General features: G+C 36.8%; 1 protein-coding gene across 1 annotated transcript in view; it reads right to left on the bottom strand.

Annotated features, from left to right (window-relative positions):
- The window catches only part of Ipo11 (importin 11), a 180,572-nt gene that overhangs the window by 93,092 nt on the left and 59,979 nt on the right, over positions 1-27,501 (bottom strand). The window contains exons 14-21 of the mRNA XM_055601950.1: positions 24,837-24,884; positions 24,015-24,120; positions 20,537-20,663; positions 19,659-19,692; positions 18,959-18,999; positions 18,087-18,203; positions 11,654-11,767; positions 2,280-2,395 (exon numbers count right to left, since the gene is read on the bottom strand). Coding sequence (XP_055457925.1) covers positions 2,280-2,395; positions 11,654-11,767; positions 18,087-18,203; positions 18,959-18,999; positions 19,659-19,692; positions 20,537-20,663; positions 24,015-24,120; positions 24,837-24,884 — 703 coding nt within the window. The remainder of the gene's footprint in view (positions 1-2,279; positions 2,396-11,653; positions 11,768-18,086; positions 18,204-18,958; positions 19,000-19,658; positions 19,693-20,536; positions 20,664-24,014; positions 24,121-24,836; positions 24,885-27,501) is intronic.

Consider the following 27,501-nt stretch of genomic DNA (forward strand, 5'->3'; position numbering starts at 1 on the left):
AAGCTGATTGGCCTACTCTTTGATCACCTCCCCCTGAGGGGGGAGCAGCCTTACCAGGCCACAGAAGATAACAATGCAGCCACTCCTGATGTGATCTGATAGACTAAGATCAGAAGGAAGGAGAGGAGGACCTCCCCTATCAGTGGACTTGGGGAGGGGGCATGCGTGAAGCAGGGGGAGGGAGGGTGGGATCGGGAAGGGAGGAGAAAGGGGCTTATGGGGGGACACAAAGTGAATAAAGTATAATTAATTAAAAAAATAAATTAAAAAAAATGCAACCTATGAATTATAGGAGATTTCAACAAGCTTCTGATTCAGAACCACTATCAAGATCAACGGTTCTCAACCTGTGGGTCATGGCCCCTTCGGGAGGGGGTTAAACAACCTGTTCACAGGGGTCACCTAAGACTATCTGCATAACAGATGCCTTACATTAAAATTCATAACAGTAACAAAATACAGTTACAAAGGAGCAAGAAAAGAATTTCATGTTTGGAGTCACTGCAGCATTACAACCACTGATCTGGATGCTACTCAAATAACAATATGTAAAGCTATAAAGAGTGCATCCTAAGCAGTAAAAGTCTACCCAGTGACATTTAAAGTCATTATTCTAATATTCTGAAACAGAACATTCATTTACAACTAAGTAATTTTCTCCAAAAACAATTTCTGAGAATCATGACTTTGAATTTTTGTTTTTGTTTCTTTATATTGTTGTTGTTTATATAATGCTGAGGATTGATCTCTTTGCCATACAAACTTGAGGGAAGCATGCTATCATTGAGCTCTACCTTAGCACAAATGAAAACTTTTAATGTCTACTGTGCTTCCTCTGAAAAAATTGCTTCTAACAGTAGGATGAGACTAAGTAGACAAAGGACTTGATAGCACTGTTTCTTAGGCACAGTGGGCAGGCAACAATTCATGTGTCACATTAAGGTGTCATGGAGCAGGAGTCTTTTTTGTTGTTTTTAAACTTTCAACAGTATGTATTATCTGCTCAGAAAATACTGCATGAAGATTTGAATGGCAGCAGTGTTTTGCAACTAAGCGCTAACATCTTGGTACCCACTACCAAGGCAGTAAAAGGTGAAATATCAATATGCACCCCACAAAACATTTCATTTCAAAACGACACAAATATTTTACATCAATTTTAGTTTGGGTAAGTTACTAAGATGCCTAGGTTAGATGACAAGTTCCAAATATTAAATTGTATCTGCTATAATTTCTATTTCTCTCTCTCTTTTTTTTTTTTAATGCTTATTTATTCTGTGTTTTGGCGTTTTGCCTAGATTTATGTCTGTGAATTGTTGGAACTGATCTGGAGCTACTATATATTTAAAAGTTACGGTTCCCCCCTCCCCCCCAAGATCCTTGCTGTCCTATGAGCAAATTCTCACATATCCAAAAGGATGTTTGTGAAACCTGCCTCCCAAATTATCCAATTGAATAAAATTGAACAATAAAGTTGCCTAGAGTCCAGACTAGACAAAACAGAGATAGGCAGAGATAAGGTGCATGGACTGGGGTCCAGAAGGACCATGAGGAGAGAGGAGAGCAGGAGGAGGAAAAAGGAGCAGGTCAGCATGAGGTAACTAGACACACGTGACCGAGAGTCTCATGTTCTTAGGACTGGCCTGATGGAGCAGGAGGAGCCCAACTGGAACATGTGCAAGTATTTATGGGGATTTTGGATAGGAAACAGCCCTGATAGGAATGATTAAAACAAGTGGCATTGGGTATGTGACTGGGAGATAGGAAAGTAGCTTAGGGAGTTGTTATCTGCCCAGCTCCAGTGCATTAAGGCTTATTAAAAATCTGACAGGTTTCTGTGTCTTTTCTTTATAAAACAGCAGGTCAGGGACTAAAGAGCCACTTAATTAACAATCAGAATTAATTAATATTAATAGAAAAATTAATCCATTTACATACATATTAATATTATGTGAATTAATATTATTTTTAATAATCCTTCTATGTTGCACCATGTACACACAGTGCCTGTGGAGGACAGAAGAGGGAGTCATATCCCCTGGGACAGGAATTACAGATGCTATAAGCTACCATGTGGGTGTGGGGAAACTGGACATCCTCTGGAGAAGGAGCCTATGCTCAGCAGCAGCTGCAAAAAAGGAAGCAACTGGAGGACAACAACTTCATGTACTTATTTTAAATGCTGAGTAGTCACAGTCCTATTACATGACCTCTGCTCTACTGGAACCCAAGTAGAGAGAGCAGCAGGGAAATCCATAGAATCAAGTTTTCCCTCTTACCATAATTCTAGACCATCTTCCAGAAGATAGACATGTGGAGGCTGGGAAACATCTGTACTCAGCTGGATAACTGGGAGCAGGAAAGGGTACAGGTTCTTGCTGTCTGCTCCTAATCCCTATAGGAAGTATAAACACAACTTATGATAAGACACTCTAAAGCTCTCCCCAACCACCAATCAATTACTTGCCTCAGAAAATAATTTATATAAGATAAATAGGAGTCTTTTAGGACAGTCCTCATTATATCAGGGAACAAAGTTATATTTATTACTAAAACGTAAAAATCAAAAATATTATCATCCTGTCCAAATGGCAATATGAAATATATATAAGCCAAAATTATATGTCTGTGCCTTTTAAGAAATTCCACATACAGCCTAGCAAGGTGGCATATACCTTTAATCCCAACATTTGAGGAGGCAGAGGCAGATGGATCACTGTGAGTTTGAGGCCAGCCTAGTTTACAAAGCAAGTCCAGGACAGCCAAGGCTACACAGAGAAACCCTGACTTGGGGAAAAAAAAAAAAAAAAAGAAAGGAAAGAAAGAAAGAAAGGAAAGAAAGAAAGAAAGAAAGAGAAAAAAAAAGAAAGAAAAGAAAAAAATTCCACATGTTCCTTATCTGAAATGTCTAGAAAAGAAAATTAAGATTGGGATTTCATTTTCTAGAATGTTTGTATATACATACTAAAATATCTTGAGAATGGAACCCAAATCTAAATATAAAATTCATTTATAACCCAAATACACCTTATACATGTATCACAAAGATAATTCAATAAATTAGTATATCTATATTTCTTAGTAGGCCAATTGGAAATTCTCTACTTGTGGACCAAGTTGGTGCCAAAAAGTTTACTGTTTTGGAGCATTTGAATTTTAGATTAGGAATATTTGTTTCCCCCATGCTAAGACTACAGAGAAAGTACTAACACTGGTATTTTAATCTATATAAGCACATTCAGCTAAATAACATGTATGAAATTAACACAGCCTAAATTGTTCACGACTATCATGGTACATTCATATTTTACAATACTAAGCAAGCACGAAAAATGACATGATAAGAAACAGAAAAAAACTTGAAAAGTAATTACATATTGGACTTAGAAGGACAGAAATTTATACAATAATTCTACTGCAAAGAAGTTTTAAAGATTTCTATGATTCTATATAGTTAGTATATACATAAAAATATCTCCAACAGAAAAGTGAAAGAATTGTCAGAACCAGTTAGACATGAGAAAAAGAAAAGAATCCTGAAGAAAAGGGCAAAAAGACTTATTTTGTGTTTTCTAAATGCATATATTATCTTTCATAAATAATTTTTATTGTATGTTTAATGTATGCAGAACACAAAGAAAAAAGTTTATCTAAAATTCTAGTTTGTCTGCTGTTCTCTTAAGACACAGTGATTAAGTATCTTACAGTGGAAATGCTTTAAAGCAAACAAAAAGGACTGGGGGACAGAGAGGATCAATCTCTTACACCATAATAAATCCAGAAAGATAATATCAAATACTATTCCTAGAAAATTTTTAAATGTCAATACAGTTTTATGGAAAATTGAAATGCCATTTTGTTTCAGGAGACTAAGCCTTCCTATATAGCCCTAGCTTGCTGATAGTTACTATGTTTCTATAAAAGTTCTTTCTGCTATTAAGTAACCTACTATAAGTAGAGGAGACAATCCTATTTTAACATAATTGCTGACAATATGGGACATAGCTATCTTTGCAATTTCCTGTGGAACTTGTATCCCCACCCCACCCCCTTCCATTTAAGAAGACAGAGTAAGGTATGGTGGTATGTATCTATAATTCCTCCCATCATGTGAGAGGTAAAGCAGCAGGGTCAAGAGTTCAAGATCATCCTCAGCTGTCTAGATGAGTTGTTCAAGGACAACAGAGACTTCATGAAACCCTGGCTGGAGAAGGGAGAAAGAGAGAGGAAGAAAACGAATATGAATAAATGCGCACAAATTATTGTCAGCCACCATTCTCACATTGACTGAGCATGTTATGTACAAATTTATTTTCTCCAAGCCTCTTTTGCAGTTCAGACACTCAAATGACTGCAGAATATCATGGTCTACAAGGCATCCTGACCACTGGTGTCAAACCAATCCATGTGTTAAAAAGAAAAAGTTCCTTTTCATACATTTCCTTTAGCAACTGAAATGAACAACTGTCTACCTGGTAATAATTTCCATCACAAACCCTACTGGTTCTTCCTTGTTCTCATTCTGCATCTGCACAAGCCACAACCCTACCTCCATATTTTTCAAATTGTTTCTCTTCCTGCTGTTGGTTTAATTCCATCCGTAATCATGGTTAATTGTTAATAATTTTTCCTTGACCTGGCATCATTTCCATTCCAAACCAGTGCTCCTAGTACTGCCCGGGGTTACTAAAAATGATCTTCTGAAAATTGTGCTCTTTAGCCTTCTTGATCAGTCTCAAATCTACAGTTCTGAAGTTCATAACTACACTAACTATGCAATATCAGAAACATATGCATAAAGCTGACCGATTCATGGAATGACTAATGTTTACTACTTGTCTCCTAAAAAAAAAAAAAAAAAAAATCAACGAAATGGTATAGAATATATTTTTTTAAATAAACACAAAGAGAATACTGGAAGAGATAAAAGCAATCAAACTTGAAAAGTGAGACGTTAGGTAGTAACTGACTGAGCAACACTAGAAACCAAAGCTCAAAGTAAACAGAAAACAGGGTCAACAAGATGTCTTATTGGACACAGATGTTTGCCATAAAGCCTAAAGACCAAGCTCAACCCCTTGGATCCACAAGGTACAAGAGAACTGAGTCCCATAAATTGTCCTCTCCTCTCTACATACATATTGTAGCACACAGACATATATATACACACACACACACATACATACACCTGTAACTTTAAATAGAATATGCAGAAAAGGGAATAGGCATAAAGCAGTCTGAAGTTCGTGCCTGAACCATTCTCCTACTTCCCCATGTAACTTAGTAACGGGTACCAGGTATTTTCAGAAGCATGTATATGTTTGGGAGTTTAAGACATTAGGAAAATAAGATAATTTCTGGAAGTTTAAATACAGAATCAACAAAAGTTGTTTGTTTGAAAAATGACAATCAAATCCAGTATTTTACATGCCAATAAAAGCCTTTAAGGTACAGAGAAGGAAAGTAGGTGGGTGATGCAATGAACTCATCCACACACGTGAGCAGATAAGCAACTGGCTGTTTTCAAGCACAAAATGGCTACTTATTTTCTAGTGAAAATAAGTAGATGTTCCCAGGACAGGAAACTAGTAGGTAGTCAAAAGTAAGTGTTTAATTTATAAGAGTAATATATTCATCCAAATCAGGCAGGAAACTGAAGGGTCCTTTAATAGAAATGAAATCACAATATAATTACTGAAGATTTTAAAACTAGGTAAATCATTAAGGAGAAACTTACAAGTCAGCAAATTCCTATATGCACACTCCTCCCTCCAGTCAGCTGTCACTTGCCCACTGCTTTACACACAGACAAAACACTAACACCCCTGCAAGCTGGAAGTGCTTATAGATGCATGGTGCTTTATGTATGCTCAATGTTTGTAACAGAAAGTAAACACATAAGAAAACAAACAAGGGTCAACAGATAAGAATAAAACATGAAAAAGAAAAGAAAACAACTAGAAAACACAATAAAAGCCTGGAGAAATCTATCACATTAAAAAACAACAACAAGAAAACTCTGAAGTCACCAAACAAAGACAAACTGAAGTAACAAAAGAATTATTCAATAAGAATTAAAAAAAAAAAAAAAAGAACCTCAGGGAATGGTTCAGCAGTTAAGAGCACTGGCTGCTCTTCTAGAGGACCTGTTCATTTCCCAATACCCACAAGTTTCCAACTGGCTAGAACTCAGTTACAGGTGATCCAATGCCCTCTTCTGGCTTTCTTGGACACCAAGCCTGCAAATGGTACATAAATAAATGCAAGCAAACACCTATAAGCTTAAAATAAATCATTCAAGTTTTAGGGGGGAAAAATACCTCGGATACAAAAATATGACAACAAGAAAGTTCAACAAAAGATCTTAAAAATAAAGTTGAGAAAATCTCCTAAAAGTAAGAAAAAAACACAAAGACAAAAACAGAAAATGGTAAGAGACGTAGAGAACAACTGGAATATCTATCATCTGAACAACAAAGGGAGATAAAACATTCACACACACAAAAGGGGAAAGACAACGAAACACAAAGCTGTTTAAAACCTGAAAGTGAGCTTCTGGTTTGAGATGTCTAACAACTGTCCGGAACACTAGGCCAAAAACATAGCCCTAGATCACCGGAGCACCAAGACAAAAACATAGCCTACATCAGCAGAGTACTAGCACAGAAACACAGCCTAGATCATCATGCAATGAAATTAGGAGCAGAGGTAATCTTGCAAGCTGCCATAAATGGGAAGAAAGAATGACACAAAAACTAAACTGCCTTCAGCATTCTTGAGTAATTTTGGAAACTAAAAGACAAAGGAGAAATGCCTCTAAATTTCTGAACAGTCAAATTACTGATTTATGTGGCAGTAGAATAAAGACATTTTTACACATGCAAAATCTCAAAGCTCAATTTACTTCCCATGGATGTGCTGCAGAATGCCAGCATGAGCATCACCAAGAAATGGGAGTAAAGCAGATGGCAAGAGCAAAGGGGACATCCTTTTGAGGACAGTTAAAACACCGGCTATAACACCTATTCATAAGCAAAATAGTAAAACAAATCCAAACTTAACACATAGCAGAACAGTTCAAAATGCAAGCTGTGTCCAGAGAGAGGTTTAGATAATCAAAGTATAGTTGTGATCATGTAGAAACTATATGGAGTATATGAAACGTTGAACGGTCACCTCAGACTCTTTTATCTGACTTTATCTGACTACTTCCCTGTTACTCAGTCAAACAATAATACTCTAAAGAGGTTTTGGAAATGTAGCTAAACTCCCAACATAACTGACTTTAAAGAGGAGAGAATTCAAGCAGGCCTGCTTACATGAGCCGCTCTTAAGAGTATCTCCTGGCTACTTGCCTAAATGGGGGTCCCAGGTACAAGCCATGAGATTTCATAGGCTCACTGCTGATTTGTCAAGGAATGCAGATGAATTCTAAGGAGTGAAACAGGACCCCAATTGATAGCCAACAAGTAAATAAAGAACGAGGTACACAGCACAGAACTATGCCAATGAGCTGGATAAGTTTGGAAGCAAATTCATCTCTAAAGCTTCCAAGTGGAATGAACACCTAGACAAACAGATGACACCTGATCCTATTAGGACTTGGATCAGAGAATCTGGCTATGGCATACTAGGCTTCTGACTTTTAAAAATTATAAGCTAATCAATGAGTGAATTTTAAGCCACTAAGACCTGCCTACAGGATGATCTGATGGGGGCAGTTTCTCAATTAAGGTTCCCTCTTCCTGGGAGAATTTATCAAGTTGACAAAACACCACCCAGCAGCATACAGAGCAATGGAAACTTGTATACTGAAGAGAGAAAATTAATGTAGGGTATAAACATTTTAGAATCACCTACTGCAACAATGAAAATAAGATTATGATTGGGGCCACCACAACATGTGGAACTGTATCAGAGGGTCCCAATGCTAAGAACCACTGATCTAGTTAGAAGGATTGTTCACATGAAGTCGGGCTCTAGGCATGCCTGTGGAGGATTGCCTCATTCCCTGGACTGGTATCCAAGGCTATAGAAAAAGAAGGAGGCTAACTGAGCGGGAACATCCATGGTTCTCTGCCACCAGACTGTGGATGCACTGTGAGCCACTGCTTCAAACTTCTGCCTCCTTGGTTTTCCAACCATGAGGCCTGTACCCTGGAACTATGAGCCTAGATAATTCCCTTTTCTTTAAGTTGCTTTTGTTCAAAAGTATTTCATTACAGTAATGTGAAAAGTAACTAAGACGCAAGGACAGATGCTGGGAAGATGAGGTAGAAAACAGAAAGTTAGCAATAACGTATGATATGTGCCTTACAATCATATAAATAAGAACCCTAACAGTAAGATTACGTTATTACCAACATTGGGAATATGTTAGGGACAGGAGTGACACAAACAGGTCTAAAATGATTATTCATTTTCTACATTAGGTAGTCAAGAAAGGATGTTAAAATGCTTAAATCAAAAATAAATGATAAGAACTAGCAAGATGGTTCCACTAAGGTTGTCAACCTGAGTTCAATCCCCATAACCCACATGGTGGAAGGAAAAACCAACTCCTACAGGTTGTCCTCAGAACTCACACACACTCCACTCCACAGTATTCCCACCATGGTCCAAGTAGACACATATGTACAGGTGCATGCACATATCACAAAATAAATATATAAGTAATAAAACAAAACAAATAAACAATAGGAGCCACGGAAATGGCTCAGCTCGGAGGACTCAAGTTTGAATCCAAATGCAAGCTCTTGTAATCTCAGCTCTGGAAATCCCCAGGACCTGCTGGTCAGCAATCTAATCAGCAAGCTCCAGGTTCAATTAAAGACCCTGTCTCAAAGGTAAGATGTACAGTAACTGAGGAAAACACTCTGCTCGCTGGCGTGCATGCACGTGCGCGCGCACACACACACAAGAAAGAATAGTATATAGATGTTACTTAGAGCAAAGAAGATGAAATCTAAAAGATACTGTTCTGGAAGCTGAAAAGAGATTCTGCAATCAAACAGGAAAGAGCAGAACAGGGTACTGTCACTCTTCATTAAAAATAAATAAAAAGCTGACTTTTTTACCCTATCTACATCTAAAATTAATATTTTTTAAAGATTCCCCACTTTTTCACATTCTTATGCATTCTTATGCCTTACATATAACATCTCAATTGCAGATAGGCTGTTAAAGGCTTGCTCCCTAGCTGGTGCCACTACTCTGGAACACTGAAAAGTTTAGGAGTACTGGTCACACTGGTGAAAACCAGTCAATTCAGGCACGTCCTTAGAACTGTATCTTATCCCTGGCCCCTCTCAGGCTCTCACTGTGCTTCCTGTCCACCGTGTGGTCAGCTCTGACACACTCCTACTTCCATGAGTTCTGTCTCCCCAGAGCCATGAACAGGCACTGAGTTTCTGGAAGTATAAGCAAACACAAATCCTTCCTCCTTGAGCTGATTAAGTCAGGTCTTCTGCCACAGTGACAACTTTAATACTGGACTTTATACATACAGGTACATTTGTCTCAAAGGTCTTCATCAATCTCATCCCTAAGCTACCATCTCACTAAGAACTGCTATCCAACAGTATTTACCAACACGAACTGGGCACCAACTCTTGTCAGGACAGAGACCTTCACTGATGTTCCATATTACTTTCCAGTTAGAGAAATAACCTACCATCTGCCCCATACTATGATGAAATTAGTGCTGACAGACCACCTTAAAACACTGTTAGATACTTCCCCAGACTGTCACCGCACAAAAAGCTTGCCCTACCTAACTCTCCCCAGTACCTAGTACTAAACACCCACCTAACGAATAAGTGCTTACTTCTACTGAAGCCAACTACTGACTAAAATGCTTAGTTATAGATATCAACCTCCACAGGCAAAGACTATGAGATACTAGATTTCCAGGTTTATGAAATACAAATGCAAAAATATGCAAAAGCTTACACTAATATCCGTGTTAGATAGTAACGTTTTCTGAAAGATGTAATTTAACAATGAAGCTTAATATTCTCAAATTACTCCAAAAATATTTTAATCTATGATCTCTATTAATTAATTAACTTTACATCATGATCTACAATCCCTATTTTTGTATGAAACATTACATACTTATTTGCAAAAAAAGCACATTATTATTTTGTTGGAACTCCGCATTATTGCCCAATAATAATGCACTGGTAATTAAATGATGATGATGAAGAAAACACAAATATTCTACAGATGTTTTGGGACCACTAAAATTGCTAGAATTGACATGCTGTACGAGACACAAACGCTGGGGGATTCTGTTCATATTTCTCTCATACAAGTGCCCAACTGAAGCTAAAAACAAATGGTTACGGACCTAAAACACAAAGGATCTACCGTCTTTCTTCTGTTACCTACAACAGTAACAGACTAGTCACTAGCCTTTTCTGAGGTGATTACTCTTGCCATAAAAAAAAAAAAAATCTTTACAGGAAAATCACAAGTATCAAAAGATAAACATTAAAAGATACTCATTTTTACAGAAGTGCTTTAGCATGAAACAAAGAGATGATGGCTCAGCAGTTAAGAGTGCTTTCTCTAAGACCTCAGTTAGGTTACCAGCACCCACATCAGATGGTCCACACTGCCTACAACTACAGCTTCAGGGGATTCATTGCCCTTTATGGCTTCCGTGAGCAACTGCACCAAGAGGAACACACACACACACACACGCTTTAAAACTACATCTTTTAAAGTGTTTTAGCAGATAGTTTTGGGAGGATTATTTTGTTTAATGGCATAGTTTAGTTTTATTAGATTTAAGAAACTGTATGGAGGTAGATTATGATGGCTGCATATTGTGAATGCATTTATTATCACTGAATTGCATACCTAAATTGGTTTAGGTGACAAACTTTCTGACATATGAATGTTACCAAAAACTTGAAAGGTGCAAAAATGCAGCTAAAAATAGTTTAGATCATTAATCATCTATTTAAAACTCTGAGAATTTGTAATGATAACACTCACCTATAAACATTTATAAAAGGACTAGGTTCAGCCAACATATCAAGAGCTCTTGGGTTTTTCAAACTAATGTTAGAAACTTTTAGACTGAGAATTCTGTAATTCTTAATGTAGAAGACTATCTCAATGGAAATGTCTCAAATTTACTTTTAATAGTACAAATGAAGGCACAGTGTAGATCTCTCTTTGTGATGTTGCAGGTTCCTCTCTACCTGCTACACATCAGAACACTTTTTAAAAGTTGAAAATTCTAAAATCAAAAATCACGCCTTTCCTCAAAAGCAGTTCATTGATTTCCTGAGTTCTTGGTTCTGACAAGGAAGAGTTTCAAGTTTAAATCCAGGAAATAAGTAAAACTCCAGAGCAAGTTCATACTGAAATGACCTGAATGCCTGACAAGCTGCACGTGAGGCCCGAGCCACAAGTCTCACATTGCTGGAAAACAGTAACAAGAAATGCCTTCTTTAAAGTAGAGAATACATTTCAAATATCCTAAAAAATATGCTAAATAAACAGTTGTTTTTGAAAGCATACAGCTTTCACATTTTGAAAGCCTAAAAGTAATATCAAGATTTCCACAAGTATTAACACAAATCACATGAAAATAATGAATTAAAAAAATAACAACTAAGCAACCAGAGAACTAACTTACCTGAACGAGATGGATCAGTGTCGTCAGAATAGCACATCGGAGCATGTTGTGCTCTTCACTCTGCTTCCACAGGAGAGGCAAGTACTGCACCAGACATCCTACATATGGTCGGATCTGCCACAAGTCAGACAAAAGCGGAGTTGGTGGGATCATTTAGTAGACAGGTAATATACTGTGAGAAACCTGACAAATACTGTGGCAATGATTTATTTAATATTAATTTACTAAATTAAAGATAAATCAGACATTAAATTACATTGTGTTTTAAAGAGTTCACATTTATCCACTGACTCCACAGTTTCCTGACGATGTCTCCCTGATACAATTCCTACAAACAGGCACTGGAAAAGATGCAGAAAAGCTATACAAGCCCTCACAAAAAAAAAAAAAAAAAAAAAAAAAAAAGAAAAGGGCAAGGATTGGAACTCAATCCACAAAACCCACATAAAAAGGCTGTGTGCATGCTTGCAATTCCAGCTTTAAAGAGATGGTGATAAGTGGGGCTCAGAGTAATCCTTGGGGCTCACTGGCTGGCTAGCCTAGACTAACTGGCAAGCAGGGACAACATAGAAGCCCTGTCTCAAGAAGAAGGTATGGCTCCCATGGAGCAAAAACTAAAGGTTGTCCTCTGGCCTTCACTCACTCACAGATGCACTTGCAGGCATGCACCCCCACACTGGCCCAATAAATTGTTGTGCCTACTACGTATACACTAAGTCAGTCTGTTGTGCTTTTTTAAGGTTTTATTTATCTTATGTAGATGAATGCTCGATCTGCATGTGCACCTGCATGCCAGAAGAGGGCAGTAGAGGATATAGATGGTCGTGAGCCACTATATGGTTGCTGGAAATTGAACTTCAGACTGCTGGAAGAGTAGACAGTACACTTAGCAGCTGAGCCATTTCTCCAGCCCAATTAAGCTGTTTTTAAAAATATAACCTGAAATACAGAAATCAAGCACATCCTCAAAATTATTTTAATTGTTCGTTATTGGCCTGGTCTTAGGAGGGATGTGTGGCATACATGTACTCATCATAGGTCAACTTTGTCTAGTCAGGTCTCCCTTTCCACCTTTGCATGGCATCCAGGGATAAAACTCCAGTTATCATGATGGCTTGCACAGAAAGCTCCATTACCCAATAAGCTACTTCACTAGCCCAACCATGAATGTACTGAAAAACTGAATGGATAAATGAATGTATAGATGGATGGATGGGAAGATACACAGGCAGACAGGCAGATACTTGCAGAGAGATAAGCACACCTGCTCCAGATTTAGGATAAATGAAATTCTATGTGCAGAGCATACTTGGTGATGAAACAGAAATATTAGACCATTAGACCTTCAACATCATCAAATTCTACGCCATGTATTTAAATTCAATTCAGTTCCCAAAAAAGCTGTCTGTGTTTGCTTTTTAAGACAGGTTTCTTTATGTAGCGCTGGCTGTCCTGGAACTTGCTCTGTAGACCAGGCTGTCCTCAAACTCACAAAGACCCATCTGCCTCTGCCTCCTAAATGCTGGGTATTAAAGGCATGTGCCACCACCACCATGCTTCCACAGAAAGTTTTTATTCTACTCATACAATACCAAACTCTCTCAAAGGACTGCAAAGTTATAGAATTGTTGGTAATAATGGTAATAATAGATGTTTACCCCAAAAGTTAACTTGAGAGAAGACTGATTATTAACAATTCTCATCTCACTTTATTTCATATATTTACTCTCATGTATTTTATTCTCAAATATTAATCTCATATATTTTATTCTCAAAATTTGAACTGTACCATTATAGTAAACACCCAATACCTATTTAACAGTTAACTCAATTTTTCTAAATGGTCTATCTCAAGGTCATTCCAATTATCACAAAAAAACAGATTAATTAATGTTAATTTTTTTAAAATGCATCAGCATTGCATTTTCTGAATGTAATTGAGATTTTAGGATGGATGGTGAGGAGCCTATTTCTTCTGAAGAGAGAATGGTACCTCCAAACATGATTCCCTGTACCACTAGACAGACAGAACAGGAGCACACGGAGTAAAGCAGTGGCAGATGATGAAGTCAGGTGAGTGATGCATAGATGTCGATCTGTCCTTGGAAATTTTCTGAACACTTCACACTTTGCAGTGAAATGACAGTAAGGGTAAATCTCCATACCTAACTCTAAAACAGTTATGTGAATTCTGAAGCAGGCAATTACAATCACTTGGACTGCGTTTTAAAAACAGATCTAAGAATATACTAGAGTCATCATATAAACAAGGTCAAAAGCACAATAAGGTACACCTCATACATGTCAGAATGATTATTTTATAACAGTAAGTGGTGAGCACTGAAGAAACTGTAACCCTGTACCTTCTTCACAGGTGCAAAACGATACGTCCACTAATGAAAAACAGTATGCAAGTTCCTCAAACATTCAAAACTGGAACATCAAAGCCAGTGGGTGGGGAGGGAGGGAATGCACTATAGTTATTATATCACTAACAGTGCAGTATGGCAACTTTTACATCATCTCACTATGACTTACAGTACATGGGAGAATGTGAAGCCATTTTATACTAGTAACTGGCACCCACAGGCTTTGGTTTCCTGCAGGATAGACAGGAATGATTAAATATAACACTTAGCCTTCAAAAGTAAAAGAAAACATCTGCAATATTTGACAATCTAGATGACACTTAAAGGCTTGCTAAATGAGATTAATTACAGAAAGACAAACATTGAAGGACTCTACTTCTAAAAAATATCTAAAATAGTCCAGGGGCTGAGAAAGGAAAATGGGCATTTCCTAATTAATCTACTGAAGTTTAAATTCAAGACTATTCATTTTGGTCTGTAACATGAATAATCAATATGTGTTTTAGGACGCACTAAAGGATCCACTACATGGCATGTGTACTTTCAGAATGTCGGGGAGAAGGGAAGGAGGAGTCTCACCACTAGTTCAAATCAAAGGAGATCTTCCTTATAGTCCAAACATATTCTGAAACCACCAGCATAAAATTATCAATAGTGTAACAAATGCTTCAATGAGGTTCCTATCTTCAGAGGTTTAAAAACTGCTATAAATCTTAAATGATAGCTCATTTTTTAGATAAAATTTTCAACAACATATTTTACAGAAGCCCTTCAATTTTCTTCTTCTTCGTCTTCTTCTTCTCCTCCTCATTCTCCTTCTTCAGGAATTGGGAGCTTAAAGACTGCTTGTCACAGAACTTGATAGCATTTTTATTTCAACTATAGATTTGTAGGACCTCAGAACTGGAAGAATGTAACTGTGCTTTCCTAAGATGTGTCTTCTGAGTCTAGAGCGATGCCGCAGCAGGTTCCTCCACGGGACCTGGTTTGAGTCCCAGGACTCATGATGGCTTACACCATCTGTAACTCCAGGCCCAAGGGATCCAACACCCTTTTCTGTTCTCCCCAGGCAGCAGGCATGCACGTGGTAAACAAAAATAGATGGAAAACATGCATACAGATATAAACAAATAAATGAAGGTGAAAAAAATACCTTTTTTTTTCCAAAAATGAGAACTAATATTCAAGTAATTGTACCCTACCGAACAAAGATGATGACTTCACTAAAATACCATGATCAGACAAAATCTAGTTCAGCCAGTGAAAGACAGTTTTAAGGGTATGTATGACAAGGATGTAAATAAAAACTTTGTTCAAAGGTTAAAAAAAAGTTAAAAAAATAAAATAACTGATTTTTAAAACCATTTCTTAACTTGGTATTAGTTTAAAAAATAATAATGTATAGTGAATACTTAGAGACCTCTGTCACTCATATTACCACCTAAGCTTTTAGACCTGAAAGACGAATGTAAATAGAAATGCAATAGCGTTTTGAAGAAACACATGTAAAATAATTCATTTGTACAAGAAATAACATTTTAAAGAAATTTTCCCTAGCCAGATTTCTACAAGTAAATAAGAAAAATCTTGCTTTTATAATAAACTTTTTAGTAAATAATTTATTGTAAATATATAGTATTCTAAAGCATATTAAACATTTGTAGTAATTTCATATCATGAAGTCCTGTAAGCTGACTAAGGTCAAAATTATAATTCCCATCTTATACATGACACAAGTTTAAAGACCTTACAAGGTGAACAGCAAGGTCAGAGACTTAACAGTTTTAAAAACACCTTCAGTTAATCATCTACATAAGCAAACTCAATATTCAAAAACCATCATCAAATGAAATAATATAATTCTTGTAATAAAAATCAAAAGTGCTAAGAAGTATATTAAGACAGCGGTGCCAATATCTGCTCAAAGTATACAATGACTCAACCCTACCACTACAATTACAGCAATGTCAAGTACACAGCAAGGTCAAGTATTCAAAGTTAGTCTTGGCTATATTGCAAGTCTGAGGCCATACTGGGCTATAGGGGCTCTGCCTCAAAAATCTACAAGGGATCATGGAGACTGAAGAGAACACCCTCTAACTAGACAGGACTCCTAGTAGAGGGATGGGGAACACCACCCAACCAAAAAAACTTTGACCCAAAATTCACCCTGCCTACAAGATGTGCAGGGCAAAAGAGCAAAGACTGACAGAATGCCCAACCAATGCCTGGCCCAACCTGAGACCCACCCATGGGAGAGGCCAACCCCTAACAGTATTAACAATATTGTACTATGCTCACAGACAGGAGCCTAGCATAGCTGTACTCTGAGAGGCTCCACCCAGCAGTGGACAGAAACAGATGCTGAGTCTCACTGCCAAACATTGGGCGAAGAAGCGTAGGGAGTATTGTGGAAAAGTGGGGGGAGGATAGAAGAGCCTGGAGGTGACAGGAGCTGCACAGGAAGACCAACAGAGCCAACTGACCAGGGCCTGGGGGGTGGAGAGGGTGCAGAGACTAAAGCACCAACCAAGGACCATGCATAGACTGGAACCTAGGTCCCCTACACAGATGTGGCAAATGAGCAGCTCAGGATTCATGTAGGTTCCCTAGTAAGAGGAGCTGGTGCTGACTGTGACATAGACTCTGTTGCCAGCTCTTTGATCACTCCCCTAAGGCTGGGCTGCCTCACCAGGCCTCAGGAGTTAGAGGAAGAGCTCAGTCCTGGTGTGACTTGATATGCTTAGATGGGGTGAGGGAACTCCCCTTTTCTGAGGAATAGGGGAGGAGGAGTGGTGGAAAAAAGAGAGAGAGAATGGGACCAGGAGGAGAGGAGGGAGGAGGATACGAGTGGGGTGTAAAGTGAAAAAGTAAAATAATTAATTAAAAAAAATCTACAATGAAGTATCAACTTTTAACCAGTTACTTAAAGTATCACTAATGTTGTCTATAAGCATTAAATGAGAAATATACGCAAAGAACTTGGCATAAGAGAGTGGTACGTGACCATCACTCAAAGAGTAGCTATTCTCATCAATAACTCTAGGACTAATAAACAATTGCAAGGTGTCTGAATTCACCAAAAAGTAGATTCAAGGGCAGACTCAGTCTGTGAACTCCAAACTCCATCTTTTCTAGAAATATTTCCTTGCTTTCCAATATATAAAGTGGTAAACTAGTATATAGCCAGAGGATAATTCTACAATTATTTTTTGGATGGATCATTTTTCACAAAGATCAAGATGGGAGAACAAGAAGAGCTAAATAATTTTTAAGAACTGTACACATCACTTTTACACTTAACCATGGATATGATGTGAGCAAACATACCACCCCACACACATACTCAAAATAGGGCTAGAAAGATGGCTCAGCGGTTAAAAGCACTTGCCATGAAGCCTGAACTGAAACTGACCATCAGAACCAAGGTAAAAAGGCTGGATGCCATGGAGACCATCACCGTTAGCAAAACGGGAGGCTGACTTGAGATGCAGCTAGAAGCTTCCAGCAGCCCAAACAGAAACCCTGCCTCTTCACAGGTGCAACATGTGCACACATGTACACAAAACAAATCTTTAAAGCAATCTGTGGACACACTTTGAAAAATATAAAGTAAAAAATAATAATTCCTAAGGAAACTCATTTTGCTAAGACACATCTTACTGAGACAATAAACACTCTGAATTTTAAGGTTATTAAGCACAGATTAGATCTTTAAAACCTGAAAATTTTTACTTTCTAAATACCCACACACCATAGATATAATTTTAATATTTAATACTTAAATATTCTTAAGTCTTTCACTTTTGGTCATTGGAGAGGGTATCTTGTTATCACTTGCACTCCCAATCATCCTCCTGCCTCAGTCTCCCTTACAAGAATGCACCAACACAACTGGATTTTCTTAGTCACTTTTAATAAATTTAAATATAAATGTCAATTCGGAAAAACCCACGAATGAAATGATAACCCATATGTTATAAACATTTTAAGGAGTCTTTGTCTTTTCTGCAATACAGATGAAGCAAAGACACTAAGTTCTATACGTATTCTTACAAAATTACCTGTACATTGACTCTTTCAATCACACAGGAAAGGACGTGCAAAACATGCATCTTTGTATCGCATTCTGTAACTTGCTGCAGTAACTGAAAAAGCAGTGTGAACATGGTTTCCAAATACTGCGGGTAGAAGAAAGAGAGGTTCTGGAATGTAGACTTCTCTATATATATAAACACAAATCATGTCAAAGCAATAAAAATCAAAAAGACAAAATCTTAGCAATACTTAAAAACAAGCTGTCAGCATGCAAGACATTGCTTTTCTTTATCACTGCTAAAGTGTACACATTAGACTTTGAATTATCCACAAACGAAATGTTTGAAAGACCAGCCTAAGCTGTCAACTTAGCAGTTAACTGTGTCCTGTAACTACACTTCCATGAAAAACTGTTGCAGATAAAAATAGAAAAAGGCTATGAATTAAAACAAAACAAAACAAAAAAACATTAACTGTTGTACACAGGAGACCATCAAACTGATACGGTACTTGGTTCTGTAGACATATACCTGTTATTCTAATACAAGAAGCCAAGTACATCAAGTTCTCTTCTGACTTCCACAAACATGCCACAAGCATGCTCACACACATATACACAAGATAATAAAGGTATTTTTTTAAATTAAAATACATCTAAATTACAGCTAAACTAGCCACAAGCATGCTCACACAGATAAATATGAGATAAATAAATAAATGTATATTTTTAAAATTAAAAATACTTATAAATTACAAGCATGTTCACACATAAACACAAAGTAAAAAAAGGTATATTTAAAAAATTAAAAATACACATAAATTACAGCTATAAAGCAATGTACGTACTCCAAAAGCATAAGTAGAAATCATTACAAAACCTGGAAACCAATATTCTTACCGGTAAAAATTGATCAGTCCTAAATTCAAAGTCATCAACAGGTAAAAGACAGTTAAGGAATACTGAAAATGTATGAAACTTATCAAGATAAAAATACATCTACAGTAATTATGCTTATAATACATAAATTTTTGAGAAAATACATTTTAACTATCTTAAAAATTAATTTCACAAAATAACCAATTTTACAATGCTCAACTTAAGGCTCAATGTGGCAGTGCAGACCTATAATCCCAACATTAGGAGGCACAAGCAGAGGCAGAGGCTGGAGGACCAGAGGTTGACAGGTAGTCTCCACTGTAAAGTTACAGGCCAGGCTGGGCTACATGACAATGATTCAAAACAACAACAACAAAAGTTTACATTAAGTCCTTTAAAAAGTATTTTTTTTTTTATTTTATTATTTTACAATTAAAACTATAGAGTAGTTTTGTAGAGTTAGTGATGGATCCATGTGAAGAGCACCGGTCATGTCTGGGTTTGATTCCCAACACCCATGGAGCAGCTCACAACCATACATAACTCCAGGCCCAGGGTATCAGCCACTCCTTCTTGACTCCTCAGGGAATCAGGTACAAATGTGGTACAAATTTGTAGGCAAAACACCCATACACATAAAGTAAACACTTAAAACATCATAACATTTAAAAAACTATTGCGGAAAACTTGCAAATAGGAAAAAAAAAAAAATGAAGGATATTTAACTTTAGAGTTGTTGCTGTTTCAATTCGGACCTAAAAAAAAACAGTTTAAAATAGAGTATGAGTTACTTAGTCATCATTAGAACTACTGAACATACTTAGTACTTAATGACAGCTAAGTTGTTCCAAAGCACTTTTCTTCCTGTTTTTGTGAATTAGGTCATGGAGTGTGCACCATGGGGAGGTGAAAGGATGTTACCCTTAGTTTATAACAAGTGAGAAAAAGAACAAGTATCTCGTTATTCCTGACCTTTCCAATTTTTTATAATTACTTAAGAAGCCCTATGGCAGTAGGTATTTCCAGGAATAAAAATAACTTGCCATTACGTCTGAGAACATCAAACTGAGACACCAGGATAAAGAGAAAATAGAGAAGCATGAAAACAAAGAACCTGCCAAGCCAGAAGTTATACAAGTGAAAAAAGGAACAGAGGAGAAGGCATTCAAGCCCCCACCTTTAATCTAACCATATTTAGAGCAATTGCTTCCAAACTCTCAAATGATCTGAGATTTTCTAAACCCCACAGACAAGTCTCAGACTCCGGGACTCAGACTTCACTGTACATAGCATGTAATCCAAGCACACATAAGAGCATCTTATTCTGACAATTATCAGCCCAGGTGGCACCAGTTAATGCACTGTTAGTTCCCAGACCAAGTGAAATGAGTCAATTCTACTTTCTAATCTTTGAAATAGTATCTAAAACTGTCATTTCCTGGCTAAGAACACATTCCCTTCCTAAGAAAAAGCTACACTTTTTCTAGACCTGTAATTGTACCCAGCATATTCTCTAAAGCCATTTTCAAGAAAAAGAATTCTAAACACTTGAGAGGAGGTTCTGAGGTCTGGAGATGCTGACTCGACAGGCTGACATACCACTAAATCCTGATCTTGAAGCAAGTTACAAATCGCTTCATACAGCATGGGTCTCAAGTCAGACTTGAATTTCACAGAAATCCACTGACCAATGAGCCAAATCACCCTGCGTCGCAATGGCTTATACCTACGTAGAGGGGGAAAAAAAGTGGTAAATTAAAATGTTCAGCATTTCAAGAGGTCTTAGAATAATTTCCATTTAAACCTAAAAGCAGTAACAAATGTAATTTGCATTTACATAAAAACTAAATTTCTAACTATCACACAGAAGCAGTAGAGTGCTGATCTAAGTACATAAGGTTCTTAGGTACATACAGGTGTTCTTGGAGTCTTCTGTGCTATAGAACTGTAACAATCAGTAATCCCAGCACCTAGCCAACAGAAATGGTGAGTGCACAGACTGCCTGAGTGAAGAGGGGACACATTGTGGGTAAAGACCTTGTCAAGTGTGTAAAGCACTTGTCTCACTTGAGGAAGATCCCAGATTTGATCCACAGTGTCACACACAAAAGCAATCTGAAACACAGATAGGTATATAAATTCCTCTTCCTCAAGCAACCACAAACAGTGCTAATGCCATAAACCCTGCAGCCGGTGGGTCTCTATATCAAAATCATAATAACCCCGTATATTCAATGTTTCTATTTCCATCTGTTAATCTCATGAATATTCTTTTCAGATCACTGTGAAAAGCCTTTATATTTATCTAAGTAATATTTTCATAAGTTTGCTGATTCCAGCTAAATGGTTTTGAAAGAGGTATGCAATTACCAAACATGACTCAGAACAAACATATCATAAAAATTGCAAAGCATTAGAAGTAACAAATACATAATTTATTTCTCTGATATTGTTTTTACTAAAATGAAGTTTCCAAAGATTTTTCTTAGGCAAAAGAAAAAAAATCAGAAACTCAAATTTAAAGAATTTCCGTCCTAGAATTCCATTAAGAAATACCTTCTTGACATAAACTTTTAATGACAAGATGATATTTATGTCTGAGTATAAGTGGATCAAGCTGATGAGTATACAGTTATTTTAGAAAGTCACAATCTTAAAAGATGATTGAGCCAAAGGAAAAAAAAAAGCTCTCATTAAAGTTTCAAAAAATGTAAATATTCCTTGGCGTTAAAGTATATAGCTCAGCAAAATAATTTAAAAAACAGTAAATGGATCCTTTCAGATAAAACAGTAAAGAGATCCATTAAGATAAATACCACCTGAATGTAAAGTAGAGAAATGCCATTTCAAGGGATAGGAGTTGCTTGAATGTCATAGAAGCAAAAATAATAGGCCATGTGTAGTATGAAGTAAAGAAAAAGCTTTTAAAGAAAAACCTCAGAGAGTCCTGTGTTCAGGCCTACACTAAATAAAGAAAATAAGAAAGTGCAAGGTGGTAGTCATATCTAGCCACTTAGAGGGTCCAGGCCTCAAAGCACAGTCCCTCACCCTGCAGTGGCCTCACAAGCTGCAGAAGCACCACCTCATGCATGACTCACTAGACTAGGACTTGATTTAACAAGATGCCCTATCAAGTGAGTCTAACAAATGTACATTCAACTCCGAGAAACACTGGTGTAGCAGCAATCTAACAGAAAACATGAAGTAAGCCAATACCTAAGCATTTTTAATACCTACATTTCAAGGAAGATTGATATTTTAATAACGTCTTGACCTATCGAAGCATACTCAAAATATTATTACATCAACATGTACTCAGCATACTTTGCACAGCTCTCACTTTAAATTTAAATGAAAGAGCTGGGGGTCATGGCATATGCAGTCCCAACACTTAGGGAGGCAGAGGCAGGAGGGTCTCTGTCAGTTCCAGGCCAGCCTGGTCTACACAGCAAGTCCAGGCCAGCCACGGCTGTTAGACAGAGAAACCCTGTCTCTCTCTCTCTCTCTCTCTCTCTCTCTCTCTCTCTCTCTCTCACACACACACACACACACACACACACACACACACACACACTTAAATGAATGAAATGTTTTCTTCAGCAGCACTAAGCATGGTACAAAGTGCTTAGCAGCATCTGAGGAAGGCCCTGCAAGGAGATAGTGAGGGCTGCAGATCAAATGGCCTCCGTGGCTTACATTTATTTCTCTAGAGAGTATGTTTTTACCCCTTCAAAGGCTCCTTAACTTGCTGTGGTCAATGTCGGAGGCTATTTTTCACACAACAGCCTCTAGAAGGCATAAAAAACTCTAAGTGTTAAAACATTTGGTAATTGAATCAATGGTTGAGTCAAGAAGCCACAAATTACGACTTAACTGGTCAAAGTTTCTTTAAAATATCTCCAGATCTTTAACTTTGCTGGTATGTGTTTGTGGGGAGAGGATTGAGATCTAGTTTCATGTGCTGCTCTAGGTCCCTCAACTTCAAATGTTTTGTTGGCCTCAAATTCACTATGTAATACAAGCTGGCCTCAAACCCAAGATCTTCCTGCTTTGGCTTCTTGAGTGCTAAGATCCAGATCTCTAATGACTTTAAATATTTATAAAACGATCTACACATAGCTCATTCAATAATGTAGTCAACAATTATTCACTACTCTATGGCTACACACTATGCTGACGACAAGTCACTACATACACAGAAGTAGCTCAACTGCACCCTTTACACACATACCAAAAGACTCTAATAACCTTTTCTATAGTCTCTAATATATTATATTTTTAGAGGTTATAATTGTGTGTGTGTACACACACAAATGTGCACGTGACAGGAGGTGTGGAGGGGAGTATGTATGTGAGTTCAGTGTTCATGGAGGCCGGGAGACAGTAATGTTTCCCCTGGAGCTGGAGTTAAAGGCCTTTGTGAGCCATTCAGATGTGGCTACCGCCAACTGTGAGTCCTCTGAAAGCGCTTTTAACCACAGCCTTCTCTCCAACTCTCTAGTCTCTAATTTTGAAATAAGAACCATGAAACACCTTCTCCTTTTACAGTCTATCCTCTACACATTAAAACACAAATCGAAAGCAAAAGAACTGGGCAAAAGTGCTACTATCTGCCATATGGACCTGGCGATAACAAATTACTGTATAATAGGCCAGGCATCTTCATCTTCTCTATCTCCTCTCAAAGACTAACCGTGTAACTGTTCCTGTAACAGTCATTTCTCATGAACATCACGGGATGGATTGCTACAGCATTAGAGCTACTTGCTGCCAGTACTTATGTTGTGCATAGCTTCTTTCAGAAAACTCTACCTTCATCTGTATATAGAGTTCTACTTCCTTTCACCAACAAACTATTTCATATCACAACAAATACTTCTGTCAGGATTTATACTAAAGGTAAAGTAACATAAAAGGTATCTCTTTTGCTTAGCTTTCAGTTATAATATTTGTAAGTCATATTCTTTTCCATGCTAAATATAATCAAAATCATACAAAGTTGTTGAATTGGGTTTTTTGCTCCTTAAAATTAAGTAAGTAAAGTGAGTGTGTAAAACAAACAAAACATTTTACTTGCCTATTATGAGAAACTTGTAATTCTGGAAGAAGTTGTGTTTTAAACCACTGATCAAAATCAACACTGTCAAACAGCTCAAAAGCAGCTAATCCCACAGCATTATACACTGAGAAGAAAAAAAGAAAGAAATTAAAGATTTTAGAAATTGCTCATATATAAAAATCTGAACCTACTTTGAAACATAAAATATACTCAGGAAAAATACAATACTAACACAGATTAATAAAAAAAAATCTTAGAGACACTGATTAAATTATTTTATCTCAAGTTTGTCCTAAGCACTCTTAGTATTTTCAAAAAGAAAACTAAATCCAGTCTAACAAGTCAAATTTCAAATATTAAAAATTAGTATCTGATTCTAAATGGAAGACATATTTTATGATCTTGCCCCAGTCCACTTTTCTCCAGTTTATCTTGCACACAATTCCTTAGCTGCCTGTGACTATGCAATTAAACCAAAGCAGTCAGACTGCAAACTCTACCTGCAGCTGCTCATTTTACCTTCAAGTCTTCATAAATACTGCAGTCCTCCCAGAACCTACTCTGGCCTCCTCACGTTACAGAGCATTCTGAGCTCCAGTTCTTTAAAGGGGAAAGTATCCCCATCCATAACTCCCTTGCTTTTAGTACCTGCTTTAGTATTAACCATTTCAAACAGTGGTAAAATTAACTGCATACATGCTTTATTTCCCTCAATTGACAGTTCTTGGTTTTAGTTATTTTTATATCCAAATTCTCAAAGCACAAAATCAACCACAAAATGAATCCTCTATCTATCTATTGGATAAACACATATTTCTAATTCACTTAAGTCCAACATACCAGCATCTTTGATTAACAGTGCATTCATATCTTCTACATTGGTTGGACCTAAAAAAACAAAAACAAAAAACAAAGAATCAGTAAAAAATAAAAAACCCTAATTTTAAATTTTTAAAATAATTATAACTGATAAAAACTACACACGAACATGTAAATTTGATACATCCATATACTGTGTAATATTTAAATCAAAACACTTAAAACCTAAGTTTCTGAAATTTAATGTTATTGTTTCAATAGTTACATTGTTATAAAACAGCACATGAGAACTTAACTTGTTATTAAATTTCCCCTCCCATCCACAGAGCCTTCTCCCTAACCTCCAGAGCCACCATTCTCCTCTCAACTTCTGAGATTCAGATTTTCTTTTTTGTTTTTTTTTTTCATATGAGAAAGATTATTTAGTACTTGTCTTTTGGTACAAAATTTCCTTTTAAAAGTGCTATTTTTAATTTGTATTTTAAATATATGATTTATGTACATTTATGTTGTAAAAAAGAAAGATTTATGCAAACAATGTATAGTATTCAAATAAAGCTAGTTAATAAACCACCTCAAATACTTAATGTTTTTTTTTAGCTATCTCAAGCTAAAAATAATACCTAATGACTCAGCAATTTCAAGATTTAGATTCTTGCTGACTATTTTTTCCAGCATTTACAAAGAATCCTGTTATTTCACCTGATGTTCTGTATTATGATCATCATTCCATTTTCCTTCCCTAACTTTTTTTTAACACTATTATACTTTTGACTCATATGAGCTAATTTTACACTTAACATGAAAGTGAAGATGTGGAATATTTCATTTAGCACAGTATTTTCCAATCCCATTCATGGTGCCATCAGCGAGGGATTCTGTCTTTACTAATTGCTAAGTAATATTACACTGTATCTGTATATCTCACTTTTTTTAGACATTCATGTGTTGATAGTCACTTAGGTTTCTATTTAATCATAATTTCTGAATTCACTTAATTATAACCCATCTTATGGTAACAAACACATATATAGAAAGGGGGATATGGCTTAGTGAACACTTACCTAATGTGGGCAAAGCCTAGATTCTAATCTCCAGGATCACAAAATGACAATAACAAATTAAAAATACTTGAAATTCTTATGACAAGCAGCATTGTAGTTACTCACTATAAAAGGAAGCCTTTCAAATGGAGAATAAAAAGATCAGTCATATGGAGGTGGAAGAAGAGGTGAAGCAGGGGTGGCAGCAAGCATGCAGACAGGACCAATCAAAAGGTGGGGGTGCAGGCCTGTATCCCCACCACTCTGGAGGCAGAGCCAGGGCAAAAGAATCAAAAAACCCAGGGAGGCCTGATATATACATTGAAACTGTTATAGGAAAAGAGAAGAAAAGAGGGAAAAAAAAAGGAGCTGGGTATGGTGGCATATACCTGATGGAAGACACCACAGTTTTAAAAAAAAAAAAAATTCCTATGTATCTCCTGAAGAAAAAAAAACTTAGAATGGTTTTCAAAGTACTCTGTTATTGGTAAATATGAACACTTAAGCTTAATGTAGCAAAGAGCTGGAATAAGCACAACCCAAAATAAGCAAATTGATCCAGAACCAGAAAGAAAACTCAATTGGGATGGAAGAAATTGATGAATCTGTCAAAGAAAATGTTAAATCTAAAAAATTCCTAACACAAACCATCTAAGAAATCCAAGACAACATGAAAAGACAAAACCTAAGAATAATAAGAATAGAGCAAAAAGAAAATTCCCGTCTCCAAAGCCCAGAAATCATAGAAGAAAATCTCCCCAATTTAAAAGAGAGGCCTATAAGCATACAAGAGGCCAACAGAACACCTAATAGATTAGACCAGAAAGGAAAATCCTCCCGCCATATAATAATCAAAACAGTAAGTATACAGAACAAAGAAAAAATACTAAAAGCTGCAAGAAAAAAAGGCTAAGTAACATATAATGGCAAACCCATCAGAATCACACCTGACTTCTCAACAGAGACTATTAAAGCCAAAAGGGCCTGGACAAATATCATGCAGACCCTATGAGAACACAGATGTCGGCCCAGGCTACTGTACCCAGCAAAATTCTCAATCATCATAGATGGAGAAAACAAGATATTCAATGACAAAAACAAATTTCAACAATACCTACCCACAAATCCAGCATTACAGAAGATACTAGACGGAAAAACACAACCCAAGAAAACTAACTACTTTCAGGTAAATACAGGAAATAAATAACCTCACTACAGCAAAACTAAAAGTAGCCAAGCACACAAACACACTACCATGGCCAACATCAATATCAAAGGATCTAACAGCCAATGGTCATCAATCTCTCTCAATGTCAATGGACTCAACTCTCCAATAAGAAGACACAGACTAACAGAATGGATTGGTAAACAAGACCCAATAATCTGTTGCATACAAGAAACATATCTAAGTCACAAAGATAGACATTACCTGAGAATAAAGGGCTGGAAGATGGTTGTCCAAGCAAATGGACCCAAGAAGCAAGCAGGAGTCCCCAAACATTCTAACATCTAATAAAACAGACTTTCAACCAAAATTAATCAAAAGAGATGGGGAAGAATACTTCATACTCATCAAAGGAAAATTCCACCAAGAAGACATCACAATCCTGAATATCTATGCCTCAAATACAAGGATACCCACA

Source organism: Psammomys obesus, unplaced genomic scaffold, assembly GCF_907164565.1.
Source record: "Psammomys obesus unplaced genomic scaffold, mPsaObe1.curated_primary_1811, whole genome shotgun sequence".
In the NCBI taxonomy this organism is placed as follows: Eukaryota; Metazoa; Chordata; class Mammalia; order Rodentia; family Muridae; genus Psammomys; species Psammomys obesus.